This window comes from Anolis carolinensis, unplaced genomic scaffold (genome assembly GCF_035594765.1).
Source record: "Anolis carolinensis isolate JA03-04 unplaced genomic scaffold, rAnoCar3.1.pri scaffold_15, whole genome shotgun sequence".
NCBI lineage: Eukaryota > Metazoa > Chordata > Lepidosauria > Squamata > Dactyloidae > Anolis > Anolis carolinensis.
In genome coordinates this window covers 13386434-13409475 of record NW_026943826.1, presented here as the reverse complement: position 1 = coordinate 13409475, position 23042 = coordinate 13386434, and the positions used below count along the sequence as shown (strand labels likewise).

Here is a 23042-nt window from a genome sequence, read left to right as displayed (position 1 = left end):
ACACCAGCCCAGGAGGAAAGGGAATGGATCCTATGCGTGTTGCCGTTGTTGCTGATCCCAGCTGTCTATAGAGCACTGTGTAAGCAGCTGGTCCTCATCGGTGTCCCAATAAGACATTGTGATTATCTCTTGATTCTTGGGCTCGGTCCCCATGAGAACTATTATTATTATTATTATTATTATTATTATGACACAGCAAACAAGATAGACATGCTGGATTTCGTTTCACAAAACCACAAGTCGAACACTTCCCAAGTGTCTAGGACTGTGTGATGTATTTTCGGATGATGCGTGCAGGTCCCAGTCGGGTGGCCTTTTGCAGTTGGCAGATCATGATTTTGTCAATGCCTTCTGTTTCCAAATGCCGGCTGAGATCTTTTGGCACGGCACCCAGTGTGCCCATCACCACTGGGACCATCTGCACTGGTTTCTGCCAGAGTCTTTGAAGTTCCATCTTGAGGTCCTGAGAGCGGCTGAGTTTTTCCTGTTGTTTTTCATCTATGCGACTGTCACCTGGGATGGCAACATCAATGATCCAAACCTTTTTCTTTTCCACAACTGTGATGTCTGGTGTGTTGTGTTCCAGAACTTTGTCAGTCTGGATTCGGAAGTCCCACAGGATCTTTGCGTGCTCATTTTCCAAGACTTTTGCAGGTTTGTGATCCCACCAGTTCTTTGCTGCTGGCAGGTGGGACTTGAGGCATAAGTTCCAATGAATCATTTGGGCCACATAGTTGTGCCTCTGTTTGTAGTCTGTCTGTGCAATTTTCTTACAGCAGCTGAGGATATGATCCATGGTTTCGTCGGTTTCCTTGCACAGTCTGCATTTTGCGTCATCAGCTGATTTTTCGATCTTGGCCTTAATTGCCTTTGTCCTGATGTCTTCTTCCTGGGCTGCAAGGATCAGGCCTTCTGTCTCCTTCTTCAGGGTCCCATTCGTGAGCCAGAGCCAGGTCTTCTCCTTATCAGCTTTTCCTTCAATTTTGTCAAGGAACTTTCCATGCAATGTTTTGTTGTGCCAACTGTCAGCTCTAGTTTCTAGTGTGGTTGTACTGATATCAGTGCTAAAAATTCGGACAGTGTTAGTCAGAGACTGGATTTCAGTTTCCGTTTTCCCATACAGCTTCAGGTCATCCACGTACATCAGATGCGATATTTTGTGAGATTTATTATTATTATTATTATTATTATTATTATTATTATTATTATTATTGAAAGAGGCACCAGTGAAGTGAAGGCAAAGGTAGGTAGGGAACAAACCCCTCTGTCGGGTGGGCAAGTGCCACACACTGAGGATGCAGCTCCGGGTGTTTTATAGTCAAAGGTTTTAACCATGGACACACAAGGTATTTCATACATACTTCCCTTTCCCTTTGTTCTGATCTGGTGACTCCTTATCAGCAATTGGCAGTAGCCATGAGGCATAAAGCGTTTCCTAAATTTTCTACTCAAGAGATGTATTATCTTTCAAGCTGCATAGGTCAACAGGTCCTGGTGATATTAATTTCATCTTTATATTTTCTATAAACAGGCATTCCTTTTAGAAAAACTTGGCATCCAGAATAAGTACAGATTCGTGCACAGGGTCGCTAGCCTAATGCTATCCAAGAGGAGCTCAACACTGACGATCAAGGACTTTGATTTTGATGGCGTTCCGGTCAGAGTGTATTGGCCCAAAACGACTCCTTCTGGGAAGAGAAGAGGAGTGGTTGTCATTCCTGGAGGTGCTGCCATTATCGGAAATATATGTAAGTTCTCCTGGAAACAGAGTTCAGGTGGAGTATATAGGATCTTTCTATGTACACCGTCATGAATCCCATCAGTAATAATCTCTCTTGAAACATGATGTGTTTTTCAGGGGAAGGAGACCCACTATGCCACTTAATTTCCCAGGAGACTGATTCCGTCACTGTGAACATTGCGTAAGTGACTTCACCCTCATTCTGCTTGTATAGAATATACGTTCTCCCACATTATTCGATCCATTCCCTTTCCAAGAGACTTGACTCCATATTTCCAAAGAAGTGTTCCCTTCCTCAATTAGCCGTCTTCCCATTGGAGGAGCCACCAACCCAGGGAGGAGTGTGTTCTCCTTAAGCCTTTTCCCTCTCCTCCAACTCGGTTCCATGGTGTGCTCCCAAAAGAAGTTGACCATATGGTCATCCTGGAGGACCTAGATATTCTAGGGAATGGTTTTCTTGACGCATTTCCTATGATTTCCAACTCAGTTCCATGGTGTGCTCCCTCCAGAAGTTGACCATATTGTTATCCTGGAGGACCTGGATATTCTAGGGAATGTCTCTCTTGACGCATTTCCTATGACTTCCAACTCTATTCCATGGTGTACTTCCACCAGAAGTTGACCATATGCTCATCCTGGAGATCAGGGGTCCCCAAACGAAGGCCCGTGGGCCGGATGCGGCCCCCAAGGTCCTTTGCCTGGCCCCTATCCTAAACTTTAGACTTAGGGTTGACCTTAGTCTACCTGGTCTTTGGGGGTCTCTTTGCTTATTTATGGTCTTCTGAGATCGTCTAGATGGTCTTTGGAGGTCACTTTCCTTACATATCATCCTATGAGACTATCTAGATGGCCTTTGAGTGTCCCTTTCCTTACCTAGGGTCTTATGAGATTGTCTAGATGGTCTTTGGAGGTCCCTTTCCTTACCTATGGTCTTCTGAGATCGTCTAGATGGTCTTTGGAGGTCACTTTCCTTACATATCATCCTATGAGACTATCTAGATGGCCTTTGAGTGTCCCTTTCCTTACCTATGGTCTTATGAGATTGTCTAGATGGTCTTTGGAGGTCCCTTTCCTTACCTATGGTCTTATGAGATCAGGGGTCCCCAAACTAAGACCCATGGGCTGGATGTGATCCTCCAAGGTCCTTTACCTGGTCTCTGTCCTAAACTTTAGACTAAAGGTTGACCTAAGTTTGCAAGGAGTTGAAGGCAAACAACCACAGCAATCCTAATTTTGGACTATTTCATCATAGTCGGGCCCCCCAATCTTCTGAGGGACCGTGAACCGGCCCTCCACTGAAAAGGTTTGACGACCCCTGATCTAGATATTCCAGGGAATGGCTCTCTTGACGCATTTCCTATGACTTCCAGCTCGATTCCATGGTGTGCTTCCACTAGATATTGATGACAAGGTCCTACACATTCTACGATGGGTTTCCCTTTAAGACTGTTCACTGTCCTCAACCCCATTAGCCCCCATTAGCCTGATGTTGACCGCAACGCGTGAAGCATCTAAAACTGACAGTGGAGGGGGGGGAAACATCCTAAAATCCAGAGAACGTTATCCTGTAGAGTTACATATTCAGACGGTTTCTTGCTTCTGCTTCAGGTTTCGTTTGGCCCCAGAGCATCCCTTCCCGATCCCAGTCATGGATTGCTGCACGGCTACCGCGCACTTCTTGAAAAATGCCGCAGAATTCGGAGTGGACCCGAATCGCATCACTATCTTGGGAGAATGTAGCGGAGGGACATTTGCTACCGTCGTTTGTCAACAGTTGGCGGCCAGGCCGGATCTCCCAAAGCTTTGTGCTCAGGTCCTAATCTATTCCTATTTCCAGGCCATCGATTTCAACTTGCCTTCGTATCAGCAGAACCAGAGAGTCCCCATGTTGTTCAAGAAAAGGGCCTTGAGGATGGGCATGGTGTATTTGACGGGAAAGAGGATCAACGTGGAGGACGTCATGAGGAACGCTCACCTCCCCAAACACGTCTGGATGAAATACAGGAAGTGGGTCAGTCCCGACCTCATCCCGGAGAGATTCAAGGGCCGGGGTTATGTGCCCATGGAGTGGCCTGAGTTTATCCCAGAACTTTACGAACAATGCAAAGAAGTAACCAACCCCATGTTTTCCCCGCTGTTGGCAGAGGATGACGTGATCCGACAGCTCCCCAAGACTTTCATTCTGACCTGCGAGTACGATGTTTTCCGAGACGACGGGCTCTTGTACAAGAAGCGGCTGGAGGACAACGGCGTCCCAGTGACCTGGTATCACATTGAGGATGGATTCCACTGCATAACGGCTGTCATTGGCATTCCGCTCCTGGAATTCCCAACTCAGAAAATCCATTTACGACATGTGACTGATTTCATTAACAGTATATAAGGCACATGTTCTATTTTTGCTTTCTGTGAGTTTTTCGGGCTGTAGGGTCACGTTCCAGCAAAATTCTCTCCTTTGTTGCTTTCCCAAATGTTAACTTCCGCTCTAGATAGATGGAGTAAGTAGACTGATTGTCTGAATTATGGTAAATATATATACTGTATGTCTACACACACTTCCTCTCTCCTGTGTGACTCAGTGTGAGTATCTGCTTATGTTGCATGTGATACACCCTGCAAGATCAAATACTCAGCCCAAACCCTGTGGGGACAATGATCAGGAAGAAGGAGGTCAACCTTATAGGGACAGGCTTTCAGGGGAAGGAGATCAATAATAATAAATAATAACAAAACTTTATTTATACCCCACCACCATCTTCCCACGGGGACAAATTAAGCACCAAACAAATACAACAAATTTGACAGAAAAAGTAGTTCAATACGCAGTAATTTTATCTTGTAATTGCTGTATTTACGAATTTAGCTCCAAAATGTCACGATATATTGAAAACATTGACTACAAAAATGCCTTGGATAATCCAGAACCTTGGATAAGTGAGTGTTGGATAAGTGAGACTCTACTGTAGTATCAAATGAGGTTCCAATATATAGACGACTGGCTCACCACTAGAGGGAGGAGAAGACAACCTTTGGCTCTTTCCCATCCACGGGCAAGTGACAGCTTCTACCCTCCCATATAGAATCCAGATTGTCTGCCTTGAACTGGGTTACATAGCAATGTAGACTCATAAAACATGGATTAACTGCTTTGATAATTAGTATAATATGGCAGTGTAGGTCCAGCCTGAGCTAGAGCGCATCCATCTAGAGTAGGGATGTGTATGATATCGTTTGAGGATACCATATGTGGTGATTCAGATGTTCCGACTACCGAATGCATGAAAACGAGACCAGTGCAGGGGCTGAAGAGACCTATTCTTGATCCACGTGTTCTCCCGCATTGAGGACATTGGTTTCCAAGTGGAAGGCGTGTCAGAGTATGTGCAGCACAGCAGTAGTTGGATGGAAGGAGTGGAGCGCAGAACGAAGAGACACTCAGAGACGTTGGTAAGACTATTTACAAAGTTTTACTGTATGCAGCAGTAATCAACACAAACAGACAAACACAGGACTGTTTTGTTCTCCAACAGATCTTGACTTGAACTCTAGGCAGACAGAACTCAACTGAACTGACGCAATCAATTATGCACAAACTCTTGTGTCTGGATACTCCCTAGTTCCAGTCACACATCAAGGACATCATAGCTTCTTGGCAATTAACTCTTTCCACACTTAGCTTCTTGGCTATGAGTAGCAGGCACACCTTCCCTCCCTCTCTCACTCACCAGCCGGGTCTTAGTGAGAAGGTGGGAGAGGGAGAAAGAAGGCAGGTGAGTGAGTGAGTGAGTGAATGAGAAAGGGAGGGAGGGCAGGCTGCAAAGGCGACAGTGCGGCAGGCTCCTCCTTCTAGCTGTCGCATTTTGCAGCCTGCCTCCCTCCCTCCTCCCACACGTCGGATAATCCGGAGTGTCGGATGAGCGGAAGTCAGATAATCCGGAGTGTCGGATGAGCGGAAGTCGGATAGCCGGGACTCTACTGTATACTGATTTGCATATATCAAATAAGCCTCTAATATGCTTCCTGAAATAGCTATCCTTCCTGAAATACTCAGCTATCACTGAAAATGAACCATTCCATGTGGACGTGTACCCAGGTCCACCCTTTTAATCCGCGAATGGATCCATTTTAGGAAGCTAAAAGAATTAGTTTGAATATAGTTATATCAACCTCCTCCCCTAGTGAAGAGTATAGTATCTTTCTAAATCGTTCTGAAACCCATCAGTAATCTCTCTTGAAACATTATGTGTTCATCAGATATATCAGACCAACAATGCTGCTACATTGACGAGAAAAACAACTCAGTCGTTGGGTAAGTTTCTTCCTACTCGTCCTGGTTGTATCGGTAAGTTTGTTCTAAAAGCGATGTCCTACCGAGAGCGCTCTCCCACCGAATTAAATCGATTCCTCTTTAAAATCGCTTCCCAAAAATCTCGTCCCTTTCTCGGTCAATGATCTTCCTACTGGCTAAACAAACAAGCCCAATGGGGCGTTCCTCAGCCCAAAGGGCATGACTTGTTTCAATATGCACCGGGAGGCCCAGAACACTGCTTCTCAAAAAACTTATTAGCGCAGTTGATTAAATTTCCCGTTGCATTATTCATGGCTGAAGTTAATGTCTAAGGGAAAATTATTTGCTGAAGACACTCATTAAAAGAAATGCCTTTTAATTAAATAAGAATTGGGTGTCATCTGCATATGAGTCCCCTTCGGGGTGAGAAGGACGGAATATAAATACTGTAAATAAATAAATAAATAAATATATATATATATATACAGATGACACCCAACTCTTATCATTCCTTTGCATTCATTTAATTAAAAGGTATTTCTTTTAATGAGTGTCTTCAGCAAATAATTTTCCCTTAGACATTAACTTCAGCCATGAATAATGCAACAGGAAATTTAATCAACTGCACCAATAATTTTTTTCGAGAACTAGTGTTCTGGGCCTCTTGGTGCATATCGAAACAAGTCATGCCCTTTGGGCTGAGGAATGCCCCTTTTGGTTGTTGGTTTCCCCAGTAGGAAGATCATTGACTGAGAAAGGGACGAGTATTCTGGGAAACTATTGTATACAGAATTGATTGAATTGGGTGGGAGAGCGCTCTCGGTAGGACATCGCTTTTAGAACAAACTTACCAATACAACCAGGATGACTAGGAAGAAACTTACCCAACTCACACAACGACTGAATTGGTTTTCTCGGCAATGTAGCAGCATTGTTGGTCAGTCATATCTGATGAATACATAATGTTTCAAGAGAGATTGCTGATGGGTTTCAGAACGATTTAGAAAGATTCAACACCGTGTACTATGACTTGCTGATCCATTGATTGGCTATGTCTGGTGTACCAGGTTTAGCTTCTCAATGGTTCGTTTCTCCGGGACCGGAGACAGAGGGTGGAGTGGCTAGGCCAAAGCTCTGAGAGCTCCTGCCTTGGTTGTGGAGTTCCCCAGGGTGCTATCCTTTCGATTCAACACCTACGTCCGACCACTTGCTGGACTAGTGCGGAGCTTTGGCATAGAGCTATGCGATGATACCCAGCTACTCTTGCGTCTCGAACCTGGGACAACCACGATTCCTGAGAACTTTAAGCTGTGTTTGGAAGCAGTGTTGAGTTGGCTGCGCGCGCGTAGACTAAAAGTGAATCCCGCGAAAACTGAGATACTCTGTCCCAGCCAGCCACCAGAGTTAATCCAGTCACTGCCTGATCTCGATGGGGAAGTTCTGGTTCCGTCTGCTACTGTTAAAAGCCTTGGGGTTGTGTTGGACTCATTGCTGACAACGGAGGCCCAGATCACTGGCCTCTTTTCATCTTCGTCAGGCAAGGAAAATGGCAAACTTGGCTGTTTGGTTGTGCATTTAAGTAAATCAGATCTAATTTGCCGAATAGTCATTGTTGAATGTTTTTATGTTGAATGTTTTTATATTGTGGAATGATATTTTAAATTGTAAGTCGCTCGGAGCACTCTGGTGGAGAGCGACTAATTAAGAAATAAAGTGAAGCGAAGTGAAGTGCAGAAGAGACGCTGTGCTAGATTAACCCACCATGTCATTCACATAATGTATTCCTTCACACGGGTCACCATGGTATAAATTGTAAGGGCAGCATCCATCGGACATAATCAGCCACTTCCGATTCAATGAATGGTTGTGTGGGCAGGGGATGGCATGACCTAATTAGTTCCCTATTAAATGGGGACACCTAAGGTGTGCAGAACCTCAGAAACCACCAAGGAGAAAGGAGAGTTCTTCTGCGCTTGTTGGTCAAGAGGATGGGCTTCCTTGTCTCTCTGGGGATGCCTGTGTTGTATGCCAGCCTTCTGGTTCTCCTCTTGGTGATCGTGTGGGTTGTTTATCAGGATCAGAGGAGGCTAGACATTCCCCCGGGAATCAAATACCCCGTAAGGCTACGGGTTTTGCACAGCTTTCCCAAATGTGGAGCATATCTGGTAAGTCTTCTTGATTTTAACGCCCCTTTCTGTGACTTTGTGTCCACGTTTTGGCGGTGTCATCGGATAGATGCTTCCTTTCGCTCAGCGTCCCACCAAGACAAGGGCCTTCTGAAGGGCATGGGCAGCTTTGACTCAGCTCATGAAGACGGATGGTTTCGAAGCTTCGGCTTGGATTTCCAGCCTGCCAAAGTGGTTCTAGTTCTAGTTGGAAACTTCTAGAGGGATCTGTGTCCTCTCCGAGACCATGAGAGCACTCCGACACCATGGACATTTCCTACGGAATCCTGGGATTTGCAGTGTATTGTCGAATCAGAGTCCTTCCACTGAAAAGGGCAAGGTGCAGAACATGGTGGGTTTTCATATCCACGTCGAATTGGCCTTAGTTCTTGTTGAAAGAAACGTCCAAAAGAGACTCATCACGTGGGCGGTGAGGGCAGAGCTTGGAAGTGTGGAAGGAACAGTCCAAGAGACGGGTCTCTTTGGACTTCCCTTCAACAAGAACTAAGAGCAATTCGACGTGGATATGGAACCCCACCATGACTTGTATCAGGACATTCTTGGACTTCCATTGAGCATCTTGAGTTCTTCTTCATTGAACCCGCTCTTCCCAACTTCAGACAAGGTTGGGAGATGTCTTGGGTTTGCTGGGAGCTCCCGTTTTGGGGTCATCTGGACAGCTGGAATGGGTGCTAGTTGAACTTGTTCTCTGTCTGAACCGTACACCAGCCCAGGAGGAAAGGGAATGGATCCTATGCGTGTTGCCGTTGTTGCTGATCCCAGCTGTCTATAGAGCACTGTGTAAGCAGCTGGTCCTGATCGGTGTCCCAATAAGACATTGTGATTATCTGTTGATTCTTGGGCTCGGTCCCCATGTGAACTATTATTATTATTATTATTATTATTATTATTATTATTATGACACAGCAAACAAGATAGACATGCTGGATTTCGTTTCACAAAACCACAAGTCGAACACTTCCCAAGTGTCTAGGACTGTGTGATGTATTTTCGGATGATGCGTGCAGGTCCCAGTCGGGTGGCCTTTTGCAGTTGGCAGATCAAGATTTTGTCAATGCCTATTGTTTCCAAATGCCGGCTGAGATCTTTTGGCACAGCACCCAGTGTGCCCATCACCACCGGGACCACCTGCACTGGTTTCTGCCAGAGTCTTTGAAGTTCAATCTTGAGGTCCTGAGAGCGGCTGAGTTTTTCCTGTTGTTTTTCGTCAATGCGACTGTCACCTGGGATGGCAACATCAATGATCCAAACCTTTTTCTTTTCCACAACTGTGAGGTCTGGTGTGTTGTGTTCCAGAACTTTGCCAGTCTGGATTCGGAAGTCCCACAGTATCTTTGCGTGCTCGTTTTCCAATACTTTTGCAGGTTTGTGATCCCACCAGTTCTTTGCTGCTGGGAGGTGGGACTTGAGGCATAAGTTCCAATGAATCATTTGGGCCACATAGTTGTGCCTCTGTTTGTAGTCTGTCTGTGCAATTTTCTTACAGCAGCTGAGGATATGATCCATGGTTTCGTCGGTTTCCTTGCACAGTCTGCATTTTGCGTCATCAGCTGATTTTTCAATCTTGGCCTTAATTGCCTTTCTTCTGATGGCTTGCTCCTGGGCTGCAAGGATCAGGCCTTGTTTCTCCTTCTTCAGGGTCCCATTCGTGAGCCAGAGCCAGGTCTTCTCCTTATCAGCTTTTCCTTCAATTTTGTCAAGGAACTTTCCATGCAATGTTTTGTTGTGCCAACTGTCAGCTCTAGTTTGTAGTGTGGTTGTACTGATATCAGTGCTAAAAATTCGGACAGTGTTAGTCAGAGACTGGATTTCAGTTTCCGTTTTCCCATACAGCTTCAGGTCATCCACGTACATCAGATGCGATATTTTGTGAGATTTATTATTATTATTATTATTATTATTATTATTATTATTATTATTGAAAGAGGCACCAGTGAAGTGAAGGCAAAGGTAGTAGGGAACAAACCCCTCTGTCGGGTGGGCAAGTGCCACACACTGAGGATGCAGCTCCGGGTGTTTTATAGTCAAAGGTTTTAACCATGGACACACAAGGTATTTCATACATACTTCCCTTTCCCTTTGTTCTGATCTGGTGACTCCTTATCAGCAATTGGCAGTAGCCATGAGGCATAAAGCGTTTCCTAAATTTTCTACTCAAGAGATGTATTATCTTTCAAGCTGCATAGGTCAACAGGTCCTGGTGATATTAATTTCACCTTTATATTTTTCTGTAAACAGGGATCCATTTTAGAAAAACTTGGCATCCAGAATAAGTACAGATTCTTGCACAGGGTCGCTAGCCTAATGCTATCCAAGAGGAGCTCAACACTGACGATCAAGGACTTTGATTTTGATGGCGTTCCGGTCAGAGTGTATTGGCCCAAAACGACTCCTTCTGGGAAGAGAAGAGGAGTGGTTGTCATTCCTGGAGGTGCTGCCATTATCGGAAATATATGTAAGTTCTCCTGGAAACAGAGTTCAGGTGGAGTATATAGGATCTTTCTATGTACACCGTCATGAATCCCATCAGTAATAATCTCTCTTGAAACATGATGTGTTTTTCAGGGATAGAAGAACCACTATGCCGCTTAATTTCCCAGGAGACTGATTCCGTCACTGTGAACATTGCGTAAGTGACTTCACCCTCATTCTGCTTGTATAGAATATACGTTCTCCCACACTATTCGATCCATTCCCTTTCCAAGAGACTTGACTCCATATTTCCAAAGAAGTGTTCCCTTCCTCAATTAGCCGTCTTCCCATTGGAGGAGCCACCAACCCAGGGAGGAGTGTGTTCTCCTTAAGCCTTTTCCCTCTCCTCCAACTCGGTTCCATGGTGTGCTCCCAAAAGAAGTTGACCATATGGTCATCCTGGAGGACCTAGATATTCTAGGGAATGGTTTTCTTGACGCATTTCCTATGATTTCCAACTCAGTTCCATGGTGTGCTTCCACTAGATATTGATGACAAGGTCCTACACATTCTATGATGGGTTTCCCTTTAAGACTGTTCACTGTCCTCAACCCCATTAGCCCCCATTAGCCTGATGTTGACCGAACTTGTACCCATGTAATCCGTAATATGTGAAGCATATAAAACTGACAATGGAGGGGGGGAAACATCCTAAAATCCAGAGAACGTTATCCTGTAGAGTTACATATTCAGACGGTTTCTTGCTTCTGCTTCAGGTTTCGTTTGGCCCCAGAGCATCCCTTCCCGATCCCAGTCATGGATTGCTGCAAGGCTACCGCGCACTTCTTGAAAAATGCCGCAGAATTCGGAGTGGACCCGAATCGCATCACTATCTTGGGAGAATGTAGCGGAGGGACATTTGCTACCGTCGTTTGTCAACAGTTGGCGGCCAGGCCGGATCTCCCAAAGCTTTGTGCTCAGGTCCTAATCTATTCCTATTTCCAGGCCATTGATTTCAACTTGCCTTCATATCAGCAGAACCAGAGAGTCCCCATGTTGTTCAAGAAAAGGGCCTTGCAGCTCGGCACATTGTATTTGACGGGAAAGAGGTTCAACGTGGAGGACGTCATGAGGAACGCTCACCTCCCCAAACACGTCTGGATGAAATACAGGAAGTGGGTCAGTCCCGACCTCATCCCAGAGAGATTCAAGGGCCGGGGTTATGTGCCCATGGAGTGGCCTGAGTTTATCCCAGAACTTTACGAACAATGCAAAGAAGTAACCAACCCCATGTTTTCCCCGCTGTTGGCAGAGGATGACATGATCCGACAGCTCCCCAAGACTTTCCTTCTGACCTGCGAGTACGATGTTTTCCGAGACGACGGGCTCTTGTACAAGAAGCGGCTGGAGGACAACGGCGTCCCAGTGACGTGGTATCACATTGAGGACGGATTCCACAGCATAACGGCTGTCAGTGGCATTCCGCTCCTGGAATACCCAACTCAGAAAATCCATTTACGACATGTGACTGATTTCATTAACAGTATATAAGGCACATGTTCTATTTTTGCTTTCTGTGAGTTTTTCGGGCTGTAGGGTCACGTTCCAGCAAAATTCTCTCCTTTGTTGCTTTCCCAAATGTTAACTTCCGCTTTAGATAGATGGAGTAAGTAGACTGATTGTCTCAATTACGGTAAATATATATACTGTATATCCACAAACACTTCCTCTCTCCTGTGTGACTCAGTGTGAGTATCTGCTTATGTTGTATGTGATACACCCTGCAAGATCAAATACTCAGCCCAAACCCTGTGGGGACAACGATCAGGAAGAAGGAGGTCAACCTTATAGGGACAGGCTTTCAGAGGAAGTCGATCAATAATAATAAATAATAACAAAACCTTATTTATACCCCGCCACCATGGGGCGGCTCACATGGGACAACATAATTCACAGAATTAACGACATAAATACATTTGCACAATATACACAAGTGAAAACACAATAAAGGTAATAACCATGAGTTAATACAACAATAATAATCTCAAACAACCACCAATACAATTCTATCAACTTCATAGGTGGAGGATCAATCCGGTGAGGATAAGCATCAAGGAAAGAAATTAGCATTTTTAAAATTGGATATATACAAAGCATTTGATACAATAAATCATGAATTTCTACGGGAGACAATGATTAAATTTGGAATAGGAAATGTAAGGATAGAAGGCTTTAAATTTGATGGTGTGGAAATTAGGCTGAATACTTATGCAGATGACATTATGATAATTTTATCCCATCCTTTAATAGGAATTAGAGAATTAAAAATTATACTAACAGATTTTGAAAAATCTGAAAAGGATTGGGGGTAAACATAAAGAAATCAAAAATTATGTATTTAGATGTAAACAAAAAAAGAGAGAAATAGATAATATAACAGAAATGGGTATGGGTAAGAAGAAAATAAAATATTTGGGAGTGATTATACATAAGAATATGGGAAAGATGGTGGAGATTAATTATAAACAGGCATGGAAGAAAATTTCTAACAATATGGAAAATTGGAAAAACAAAAATCTGAGCACCTTAGGGGGGAAAAAAAGCAACTAAAATGTTCCTGATACCTAAATTATTATACTTATTCCAAGTTCTTCCACTGGAAATTAAACAAGGACAATTAAATATTTGGAATAGGATTATCAAGAAATGGATCTTAGGAGAAAAGAAATCTAGACTACCAAATAAGATATACTTTACACACCAGGAAGATCTGGGGTGGGGCATCCCAAATTTAGAACTATATTATGAAGCGTTCCAGATAAAACCATTATTCGAAAATATGAGAGAGAAAAGAGATAAATGGTTTAAGATAGAGAAAGGGGGGAATAGAATGAATAGAATGATGATATATTAGATATGTGAGTAGACAATATAGAAGGGAAGAGGATGGAGAAATGTGATAAGAGATAAATGACATGTAGGTGTGAATGTTTGTATTAAATGTGCAATATACTCACAACATGAAATATGAGATAAGCAAATATCTTGGATAATAAGGAGGGATTAAGGAAAAGCCTATTAAACATCAAATTAGGTTATGATTTTACAAATTAAGCACCAAAAGAAATACAACAAATTTGACAGAAAAAGTAGTTCAATATGCAGTAATTTTATCTTGTAATGGCTGTATTTACGAATTTAGCACCAAAATATCACGATATATTGAAAACATTGACTACAAAAATGCCTTGGATAATCCAGAACCTTGGATAAGTGAGTCTTGGATAAGTGAGACTCTACTGTAGTATCAAATGAGGTTCCAATATATAGACGACTGGCTCACCACTAGAGCGAGGAGAAGACAACCTTTGGCTCTTTCCCATCCACGGGCAAGTGACAGCTTCTACCCTCCCATATAGAATCCAGATTGTCTGCCTTGAACTGGGTTACATAGCAATGTAGACTCATAAAACATGGATTAACTGCTTTGATAATTAGTATAATATGGCAGTGTAGGTCCAACCAAAGCTAGAGCGCATCCATCTAGAGTAGGGATGTGCATGATATCGTTTGAGGATACCATATGTGGTGATTCAGATGTTCCGACTACCGAATGCATGAAAACGAGACCAGTGCAGGGGCTGAAGAGACCTATTCTTGACCCACATGTTCTCCCGCATTGAGGACATTGGTTTCCAAGTGGAAGGCGTGTCAGAGTATGTGCAGCACAGCAGTAGTTGGATGGAAGGAGTGGAGCGCAGAACGAAGAGACACTCAGAGACGTTGGTAAGACTATTTACAAAGTTTTACTGTATGCAGCAGTAATCAACACAAACAGACAAACACAGGACTGTTTTGTTCTCCAACGGATCTTGACTTGAACTCTAGGCAGACAGAACTCAACTGAACTGACGCAATCAATTATGCACAAACTCTTGTGTCTGGATACTCCCTAGTTCCAGCCACACATCAAGGACATCATGGCTTCTTGGCAATTAACTCTTTCCACACTTAGCTTCTTGGCTATGAGTAGCAGGCACACCTTCCCTCCCTCTCTCACTCACCAGCCGGGTCTTAGTGAGAAGGTGGGAGAGGGAGAAAGAAGGCAGGTGAGTGAGTGAGTGAGTGAATGAGAAAGGGAGGGAGGGCAGGCTGCAAAGGCGACAGTGCGGCAGGCTCCTCCTTCTAGCTGTCGCATTTTGCAGCCTGCCTCCCTCCCTCCTCCCACACGTCGGATAATCCGGAGTGTCGGATGAGCGGAAGTCGGATAAACCGGAGTGTCGGATGAGCAGAAGTCGGATAGCCGGGGCTCTACTTACACTGATTTGCATATATCAAATAAGCCTCTAATATGCTTCCTGAAATAGCTGAGTATCCCTGAAAATGAACCATTCCATGTAGACGTGTACCCAGGTCCACCCTTTCAACCCGCGATCCATTTTAGGAAGCCAAAAGAATTAGTTTGAATATAGTTATATCAGCCTCCTCCCCTAGTGAAGAGTATAGTATCTTTCTAAATCGTTCTGAAACCCATGAGTAATCTCTCTTGAAACATTATGTGTTCATCAGATATGACTGACCAACAATGCTGCTACACTGATGAGAAAAACAATTCAGTCGTTCTGTGCGTTGGGTGTCTTCCTACTCGGATTGGTTGTATTTGTGAGTTTGTTCTAGAAGCGATGTCCTACCGAGAGCGCTCTCCCACCCGATTCAATCAATTCTGTATACAATAGTTTCCAAAATACTCGTCCCTTTCTTGGTCAATGATCTTCCTACTGGCTAAACAAACAAGCACAAAAGGGGCGTTCCTCAGCCCAAAGGGCATGACTTGTTTCGATATGCACCGGGAGGCCCAGAACAATGATTCTCAAAAAACTTATTTGTGCAGTTGATTAAATTTCCCGTTGCATTATTCATGGCTGAAGTTAATGTCTAAGGGAAAATTATTTGCTGAAGACACTCATTAAAAGAAATGCCTTTTAATTAAATAAGAATTGGGTGTCATCTGCATATGAGTCCCCTTCGGGGTGAGAAGGACGGAATATAAATACTGTAAATAAATAAATATACGTGGCCTCGTAATCCAAAACTTCAAGGAAGCTCTCCCAATGGTTCCATCTATATGTTGATAGGATGCGGAATAAAACAGAGCCTCCAGGGACCCCACAGGTCAGATTCAACCATTTAAGGTAACCATCTAAGAAGAAACACCCAAGTTAACTCCATATACGATATGCTCTATAATAACAGTGAAAGAAGCTACTCATGGGGCTTTCTACCTCAAAAAAATAATCCTACAATCTGACCAGTCAAAACACAACTAAAATAAAATATATTGTCCCAATCTCTGCAGTTTCTCATCTAACTTGGAGAAATTACTATTACTATTATTATTATTATTATTATTATTATTATTATTATTATTATTATTATTTTATTATGACACAGCAAACAAGATAGATATACTGGATTTCGTATCACAAAATCACAAGTCAAACACTTCCCAATAATAATAATAATAATAATAATAATAATAATAATAATAATAATAATAATAGGGTTTCGTCCACATCTATGGCAGGCATCCTCGGAGATTGTGGGGTATCCATGTCCTCCAACATGATTCTATGGTATGCTTCTACCTCAAAAAAATAATCCTACAATCTGACCAGTCAAAACACAACTAAAATAAAATGTATAGTCCCGATCTCTGCAGTTTCTCATCTAAGTTGGAGTAATTATTATTATTATTATTATTATTATTGACACAACGACGTTGTATGACACAGCAAACAAGATAGATATGCTGGGTTTCGTATCACAAAATCACAAGTCGAACACTTCCCAAGTGTCTAGGACTGTGTGATGTATTTTCGGATGATGCGTGCAGATCCCAGCAGGGTGGCCTTTTGCAGTTGGCAGATCGTGATTTTGTCAATGTCTATTGTTTCCAAATGCCGGCTGAGATCTTTCGGCACGGCACCCAGTGTGCCCATCACCACCGGGACCACCTGCACTGGTTTCTGCCAGAGTCTTTGCAGTTCAATCTTGATATTATTATTATTATTATTATTATTATTGGGAAGTGTTTGACTTGTGATTTTGTGATATGAAATCCAGCGTATCTATCTTGTTTGCTGTGTCATAAAATAATAATAATAATAATAATAATAATAATAATAATAGTAATAATAATAATAATAATAATAATAATAATAATAGTAATAATTTCTCCAACATGGATGAGGGACTGCAGAGATCGGGACCATACATTTTATTTTAGTTTTGTTTTGACTGGTCAGATTGTAGGATTCTTTTTTTGAGGTAAATAGCCCCATGAGTAGCTTCTTTTACTATTATTAAAGAGCATATCGTATATGGAGTTAACTTGGGTGTTTCTTCTTAGATGGTAAACTTAAATGGTTGAATCTGGCCTGTGGGTTCCCTCGAGGCTCTGTTTTATTCCGCATCCTATCAACATATAGATGGAACCATTGGGAGAGCTTCCTTGAAGTTTTGGATTACGATGCCACGTATATACAGATGACACCCAACTCTTATCATTCCTTTGCATTCATTTAATTAAAAGGTATTTCTTTTAATGAGTGTCTTCAGCAAATAATTTTCCCTTAGACATTAACTTCAGCCATGAATAATGCAACACGAAATTTAATCAACTGCACCAATAATTTTTTTCGAGAACTAATGTTCTGGGCCTCTTGGTGCATATCGAAACAAGTCATGCCCTTTGGGCTGAGGAATGCCCCTTTTGGTTGTTGGTTTCCCCAGTAGGAAGATCATTGACTGAGAAAGGGACGAGTATTCTGGGAAACTATTGTATACAGAATTGATTGAATTGGGTGGGAGAGCGCTCTCGGTAGGACATCGCTTTTAGAACAAACTTACCAATACAACCAGGACGACTAGGAAGAAACTTGCCCAACTCACACAACGACTGAATTGGTTTTTTCGGCAATGTAGCAGCATTGTTGGTCAGTCATATCTGATGAACACATAATGTTTCAAGAGAGATTGCTGATGGGTTTCAGAACGATTTAGAAAGATTCAACACCGTGTACCATGACTTGCTGATCCATTGATTGGCTATGTCTGGTGTACCAGGTTTAGCTTCTCAATGGTTCGTTTCTCCGGGACCGGAGACAGAGGGTGGAGTGGCTAGGCCAAAGCTCTGAGAGCTCCTGCCTTGGTTGTGGAGTTCCCCAGGGTGCTATCCTTTCGATTCAACACCTACGTCCGACCACTTGCTGGACTAGTGCGGAGCTTTGGCATAGAGCTATGCGATGATACCCAGCTACTCTTGCGTCTCGAACCTGGGACAACCACGATTCCTGAGAACTTTAAGCTGTGTTTGGAAGCAGTGTTGAGTTGGCTGCGAGCGAGTAGACTACAAGTGAATCCCGCGAAAACTGAGATACTCTGTCCCAGCCAGCCACCAGAGTTAATCCAGTCACTGCCTGATCTCGATGGGGAAGTTCTGGTTCCGTCTGCTACTGTTAAAAGCCTTGGGGTTGTGTTGGACTCATTGCTGACAACGGAGGCCCAGATCACTGGCCTCTTTTCATCTTCGTCAGGCAAGGAAAATGGCATCCTACCTTTCGACAGAAGCATTGGCAACGGTAATCCATGCAACTGTCACCACTAGGTTGGATTATTGTGACGCCTTATACGCCGGCCTTCCGAAGATAAAAACCCAGAAGATCCTAATCGTCCAAAATGCGGCGGCCAGGCTGCTAGCGGGATCATCTATAAGATCCCATATTACACCGATTCTGAAACAACTGCATTGGTTACCTGGATCTTTTACAAGATACTGGTCCTGACATTTAGAGCTCGAAATGGCCAAGGACCATTATATCTCATTCCTTTTTTCCATCCGTGGTCACCTCGATCCTCCCAGGAAAATCTCCTACACGTACCGGGCCCTAGGGAGGTACACCTGGAAGCTACAAGGCCTAGTAGAGCCTTTTCGACCGATGCTCCAATTCTGTGGAACTCATGGCCTCCATATGTTAGAGCAATGTCGGAGTTGCGGCCTTTTGTAAAAGCGCTCAAGACTTGGCTGTTTGGTTGTGCATTTAAGTAAATCAGATCTAATTTGCCAAATAGTCATTGTTGAATGTTTTTATGTTGAATGTTTTTATATTGTGGAATGATATTTTAAATTGTAAGTCGCTCGGAGCACTCTGGTGGAGAGCGACTAATTAAGAAATAAAGTGAAGCGAAGTGAAGTGCAGAAGAACCGCTGTGCTAGATTAACCCATCATGTCATTCACAACAATGTATTCCTTCACACGGGTCACCGTGGTATAAATTGTAAGGGCAGCATCCATCGGACATAATCAGCCACTTCCGATTCAATGAATGGTTGTGTGGGCAGGGGATGGCATGACTTAATTAGTTCCCTATTAAATGGGGACACCTAAGGTGTGCAGAACCTCAGAAACCACCAAGGAGAAAGGAGAGTTCTTCCGTGCTTGTTGGTCAAGAGGATGGCCTTCCTTGTCTCTCTGGGGATGGTTGTGTTGTATGCCAGCCTTCTGGTTCTCCTCTTGGTGATCGCGTGGGCCCTTTATCAGGATCAGAGGAGGCTAGATATTCCCGCCGGAATCAAATACCCCGTAAGGCTACGGGTTTTGCACGGCATATTCAGATATGGAGGGGCCATGGTAAGTCTTCCTGATTTTAATGCCCTTCTATGTGACTTTGTGTCCACGTTTTGGCGGTGTCATCGTATGGATGCTTCCTTTCGCTCAGCGTCCCACCAAGACAAGGGCCTTCTGAAGGGCATGGGCAGCTTTGACTCAGCTCATGAAGACGGATGGTTTCGAAGCTTCGGCTTGGATTTCCAGCCTGCCAAAGTGGTTCTAGTTCTAGTTGGAAACTTCTAGAGGGATCTGTGTCCTCTCCGAGACCGTGAGAGCACTCCGACACCATGGATATTCCCTATGGAATCCTGGGATTTGCAGTGTGTTGTCGAATCAGAGTCCTTCCACTGAAAAGGGCAAGGTGCAGAACATGGTGGGTTTTCATATCCAGGAAGAATTTTCCTTAGTTCTTGGGGAAGGAAATGTCCAAAAGAGACCTGTCACGTGGGCGGTGAGGGCAGAGCTCGGAAGTGTGGAACCAACAGTCGAAGGGACGGGTCTCTTTGGACTTCCCTTCAACAAGAACTAAGAGCAATTTGACGTGGATATGGAATCCCACCATGACTTGTATCAGGACATTCTTGGACTTCCATTGAGCATCTTGAGTTATTCTTCATTGAACCCGCTCTTCCCAACTTCAGACAAGGTGTCTCTTCCAAAAAGGCAACCTGAAACTCCAAGGTTCTCTATCCATTTAGACACAAAGTAGCGAGGAGATCGGGTACAATAGGTTTAGTTGAATGAATCCTTCTTTCGGGTGAGCAAGTGCCACACACTGAGGACGCAGCTCCGGTGGGTTTTATAGTCAAAGGTTTTAAGCATGGACACGCAAGTTATTTCATACATACTTCCTTTGTTCTGATCTGGTGATTCCTTATCAGCGTTTCCTAAATTTTCTACTCAAGAGATGTATTATCTTTCAAGCTGCATAAGTCAACAGGTCCTGGTGACATCAATTTCACCTTTATATTTTTCTATAAACAGGGATTCATTTTAGAAAAACTTGGCATCCAGAATAAGGATAGATTTTTGGATAGGGCCGCTAGCCTAATGCTATCCAAGAGGAGCTCAACACTGACAATCAAGGACTTTGTTTTTGATGGCGTTCCGGTCAGAGTGTATTGGCCCAAAACGACTCCTTCTGGGATGAGAAGAGGAGTGGTTGTCATTCCTGCAGGTGGTGCCATTGTCGGAAATATATGTAAGTTCTCCTGGAAACAGGGTTCGGGTGGAGTATATAGGATCTTTCTATGTACACAGTCATGAATCTCATCAGTAATAATCTCTCTTGAAACATGATGTGTTTTTCAGGGATGGGAGACTCATTATGCCGCTACATTTCCCAGGAGACTGATTCCGTCACTGTGAACATTGCGTAAGTGACTTCACCCTCATTCTGGTCGTATAGGATATACGTTCTCCCACACTATTCAATCCATTCCCTTTCCAAGAGACTTGTCTCCATGATCCATTCCTCAACTAGCCGTCTTCCCATTGGAGGAGCCACCAACCCAGGGAGGAGTGTGTTCTCCTTAAGCCTTTTCCCTCTCCTCCAACTCGGTTCTATGGTGTGATTCCACCACAAGTTGACCCTATGGCCATCCTGGAGGAGCTAGATATTCCAGGGAATGTCTCTCTTGACGCATTTCCTATGACTTCCAGCTCGATTCCATGGTGTGCTTCCACCAGATATTGATGACAAGGTCCTACACATTCTACGCTGGGTTTCCCTTTAAGACTGTTCACTGTCCTCATCCCCATTAGCCCCCATTAGCCTGATGTTGACCGAACTTCTACCCATGTAATCCGTAATATGTGAAGCATATAAAACTGACAATGGAGGGGGGGAAACATCCTAAAATCCAGAGAACGTTATCCTGTAGAGTTACATATTCAGACGGTTTCTTGCTTCTGCTTCAGGTTTCGTTTGGCGCCAGAGCATCCCTTCCCGATCCCAGTCATGGATTGCTGCACGGCTACCGCACACTTCTTGAAAAATGCTGCGGAATTCGGAGTGGACCCGAATCGCATAGCTCTCTACGGAGAATGTAGCGGAGGGACATTTGCTACCGTCGTTTGTCAACAGTTGGCGGCCAGGACGGATCTCCCAAAGCCTTGTGCTCAGGTCTTAATCTATCCCTATTTCCAGGCTGTCGATTTCAACTTGCCTTCATATCAGCAGAACCAGAGAGTCCCCATATTGTTCAAGAAAAGGGCCTTGAAGATGGGCATGATGTATCTGACGGGGAAGAAGTTCAACGTGGAAGGTGTCATGAGGAACGCTCACCTACCCAAACACGTCTGGATGAAATACAAGAAGTGGGTCAGTCCCGACCTCATCCCGGAAAAATTCAAGGGCCAGGGTTACGTGCCCATGGAGTGGCCTCAGTTTATCCCAGAACTTTACGAACAATGCAAAGAATCAACCAACCCCATGTTTTCCCCGCTGTTAGCAGAGGATGACATGATCCGACAGCTCCCCAAGACTTTCATTCTGACCTGCGAGTACGATGTTTTCCGAGACGACGGGCTCTTGTACAAGAAGCGACTGGAGGACAACGGAGTCCCAGTGACGTGGTATCATGTCGAGGACGGATTCCACGGCTTTCACAATCCATTCCTGGAATTCCCAACTCTGCAAATCCATTTCCGACGTGTAACTGATTTCATTAACAGAATATAAGACACATCTTCTATTTTTGCTTTCTGTGAGTTTTTCGGGCTGTAGGGTCACGTTCCAGAAAAATTCTCTCCTTTGTTGCTTTCCCAAATGCTAAGTTCCACTTTAGATAGATGGAGCAAGTAGACTGATTGCCTCAATTACAGTAGATATATATACTATAAATCTATACACACTTCCTCTCTCCTGTGTGACTCAGTGTATCTGCTTATGTTGCATGTGATACACCCTGCAAGATCAAATACTCAGCCCAAACCCTGTGGGGACAACGATCAAGAAGAAGGAGGTCAACCTTATAGGGACAGGCTTTCAGAGGAAGGAGATAAATCCCATGAGGATAAGCATCAAGGAGATGGAGAAGGCAGCTTAGTGAGTAGGAAGACATACTCTTGTACTCGTGTATCTATTAACTAGTGGAAAACTAGTCAAGTCAATAGATTTGCTATGACAGCTCTTTCTTGACTATTGATCAATATGTCTACCTTATATGTCATATCTTCCCGAGCGCACTTTATTTGGTATTGCACAGGAACACACAAATCCTGTCAGGTGGAAAATCAACACGACACAACATCTCTCCTTCTTCTTCCACAACAATATTGTACAATTGTTTCCCCCCGAATGACTCGCTTTGAGTGGCGAGACGGGTTCATGTTTGTTTGCAACAGGTGGGCATTACTTGGATTTGTTGCTTAATTTTGTTGTTTAGCATTCCTACCGCCCCTGAAGGTTGCTTGCCTAAGCAAATAGTACAAAATGAGGTTCCAGTATATAGACGACTGGCTTTTAGGTACACACACACACACACCTCACCACTTGAGAGAGGAGAAGACAACCTTTGGCTCTTTCACATCCCACGGGCAAGTGACAGCTTCTACACTCCCATATAAAATCCAGATTGTCTGCCTTGAACCAGGTTATATCGCAATGTAGACTCATATAATGTGTATTATCTGCTTTAATAATTAGTATGATATGGCAGTGTAGATCCAGCCTGAGCTAGAACACATCAATCCAGAGTAGGGATGTGCATGATATCGTTTGAGGATACCATATTCGGTGATTC

The 23042-nt window shown here is 43.7% G+C and overlaps 3 protein-coding genes across 3 annotated transcripts; all 3 read left to right on the top strand.

Annotated features, from left to right (window-relative positions):
- Window positions 1-1544: 1544 nt before the first annotated feature.
- LOC100558828 (arylacetamide deacetylase-like 3) lies at window positions 1545-5370 on the top strand. Its single transcript, XM_003229184.3, has 3 exons — window positions 1545-1748; window positions 1859-1922; window positions 3350-5370. The coding sequence occupies exons 1-3, from the start codon at window positions 1598-1600 to the stop codon at window positions 4122-4124; spliced, it is 990 nt and encodes a 329-aa protein (XP_003229232.2). The 5' UTR covers window positions 1545-1597; the 3' UTR covers window positions 4125-5370.
- Window positions 5371-10361: 4991 nt separating this feature from the next.
- On the top strand, window positions 10362-13203 carry LOC100559025 (arylacetamide deacetylase-like 3). Its single transcript, XM_016998454.2, has 3 exons — window positions 10362-10670; window positions 10781-10844; window positions 11404-13203. Exons 1-3 carry the CDS (start codon window positions 10520-10522, stop codon window positions 12176-12178), a joined length of 990 nt encoding a protein of 329 aa, XP_016853943.2. The 5' UTR covers window positions 10362-10519; the 3' UTR covers window positions 12179-13203.
- Window positions 13204-19800: 6597 nt separating this feature from the next.
- On the top strand, window positions 19801-22650 carry LOC100559222 (arylacetamide deacetylase-like 3). The gene is made up of 3 exons (XM_003229186.3): window positions 19801-20497; window positions 20608-20671; window positions 21217-22650. Exons 1-3 carry the CDS (start codon window positions 20347-20349, stop codon window positions 21977-21979), a joined length of 978 nt encoding a protein of 325 aa, XP_003229234.2. The 5' UTR covers window positions 19801-20346; the 3' UTR covers window positions 21980-22650.
- Window positions 22651-23042: the final 392 nt, after the last annotated feature.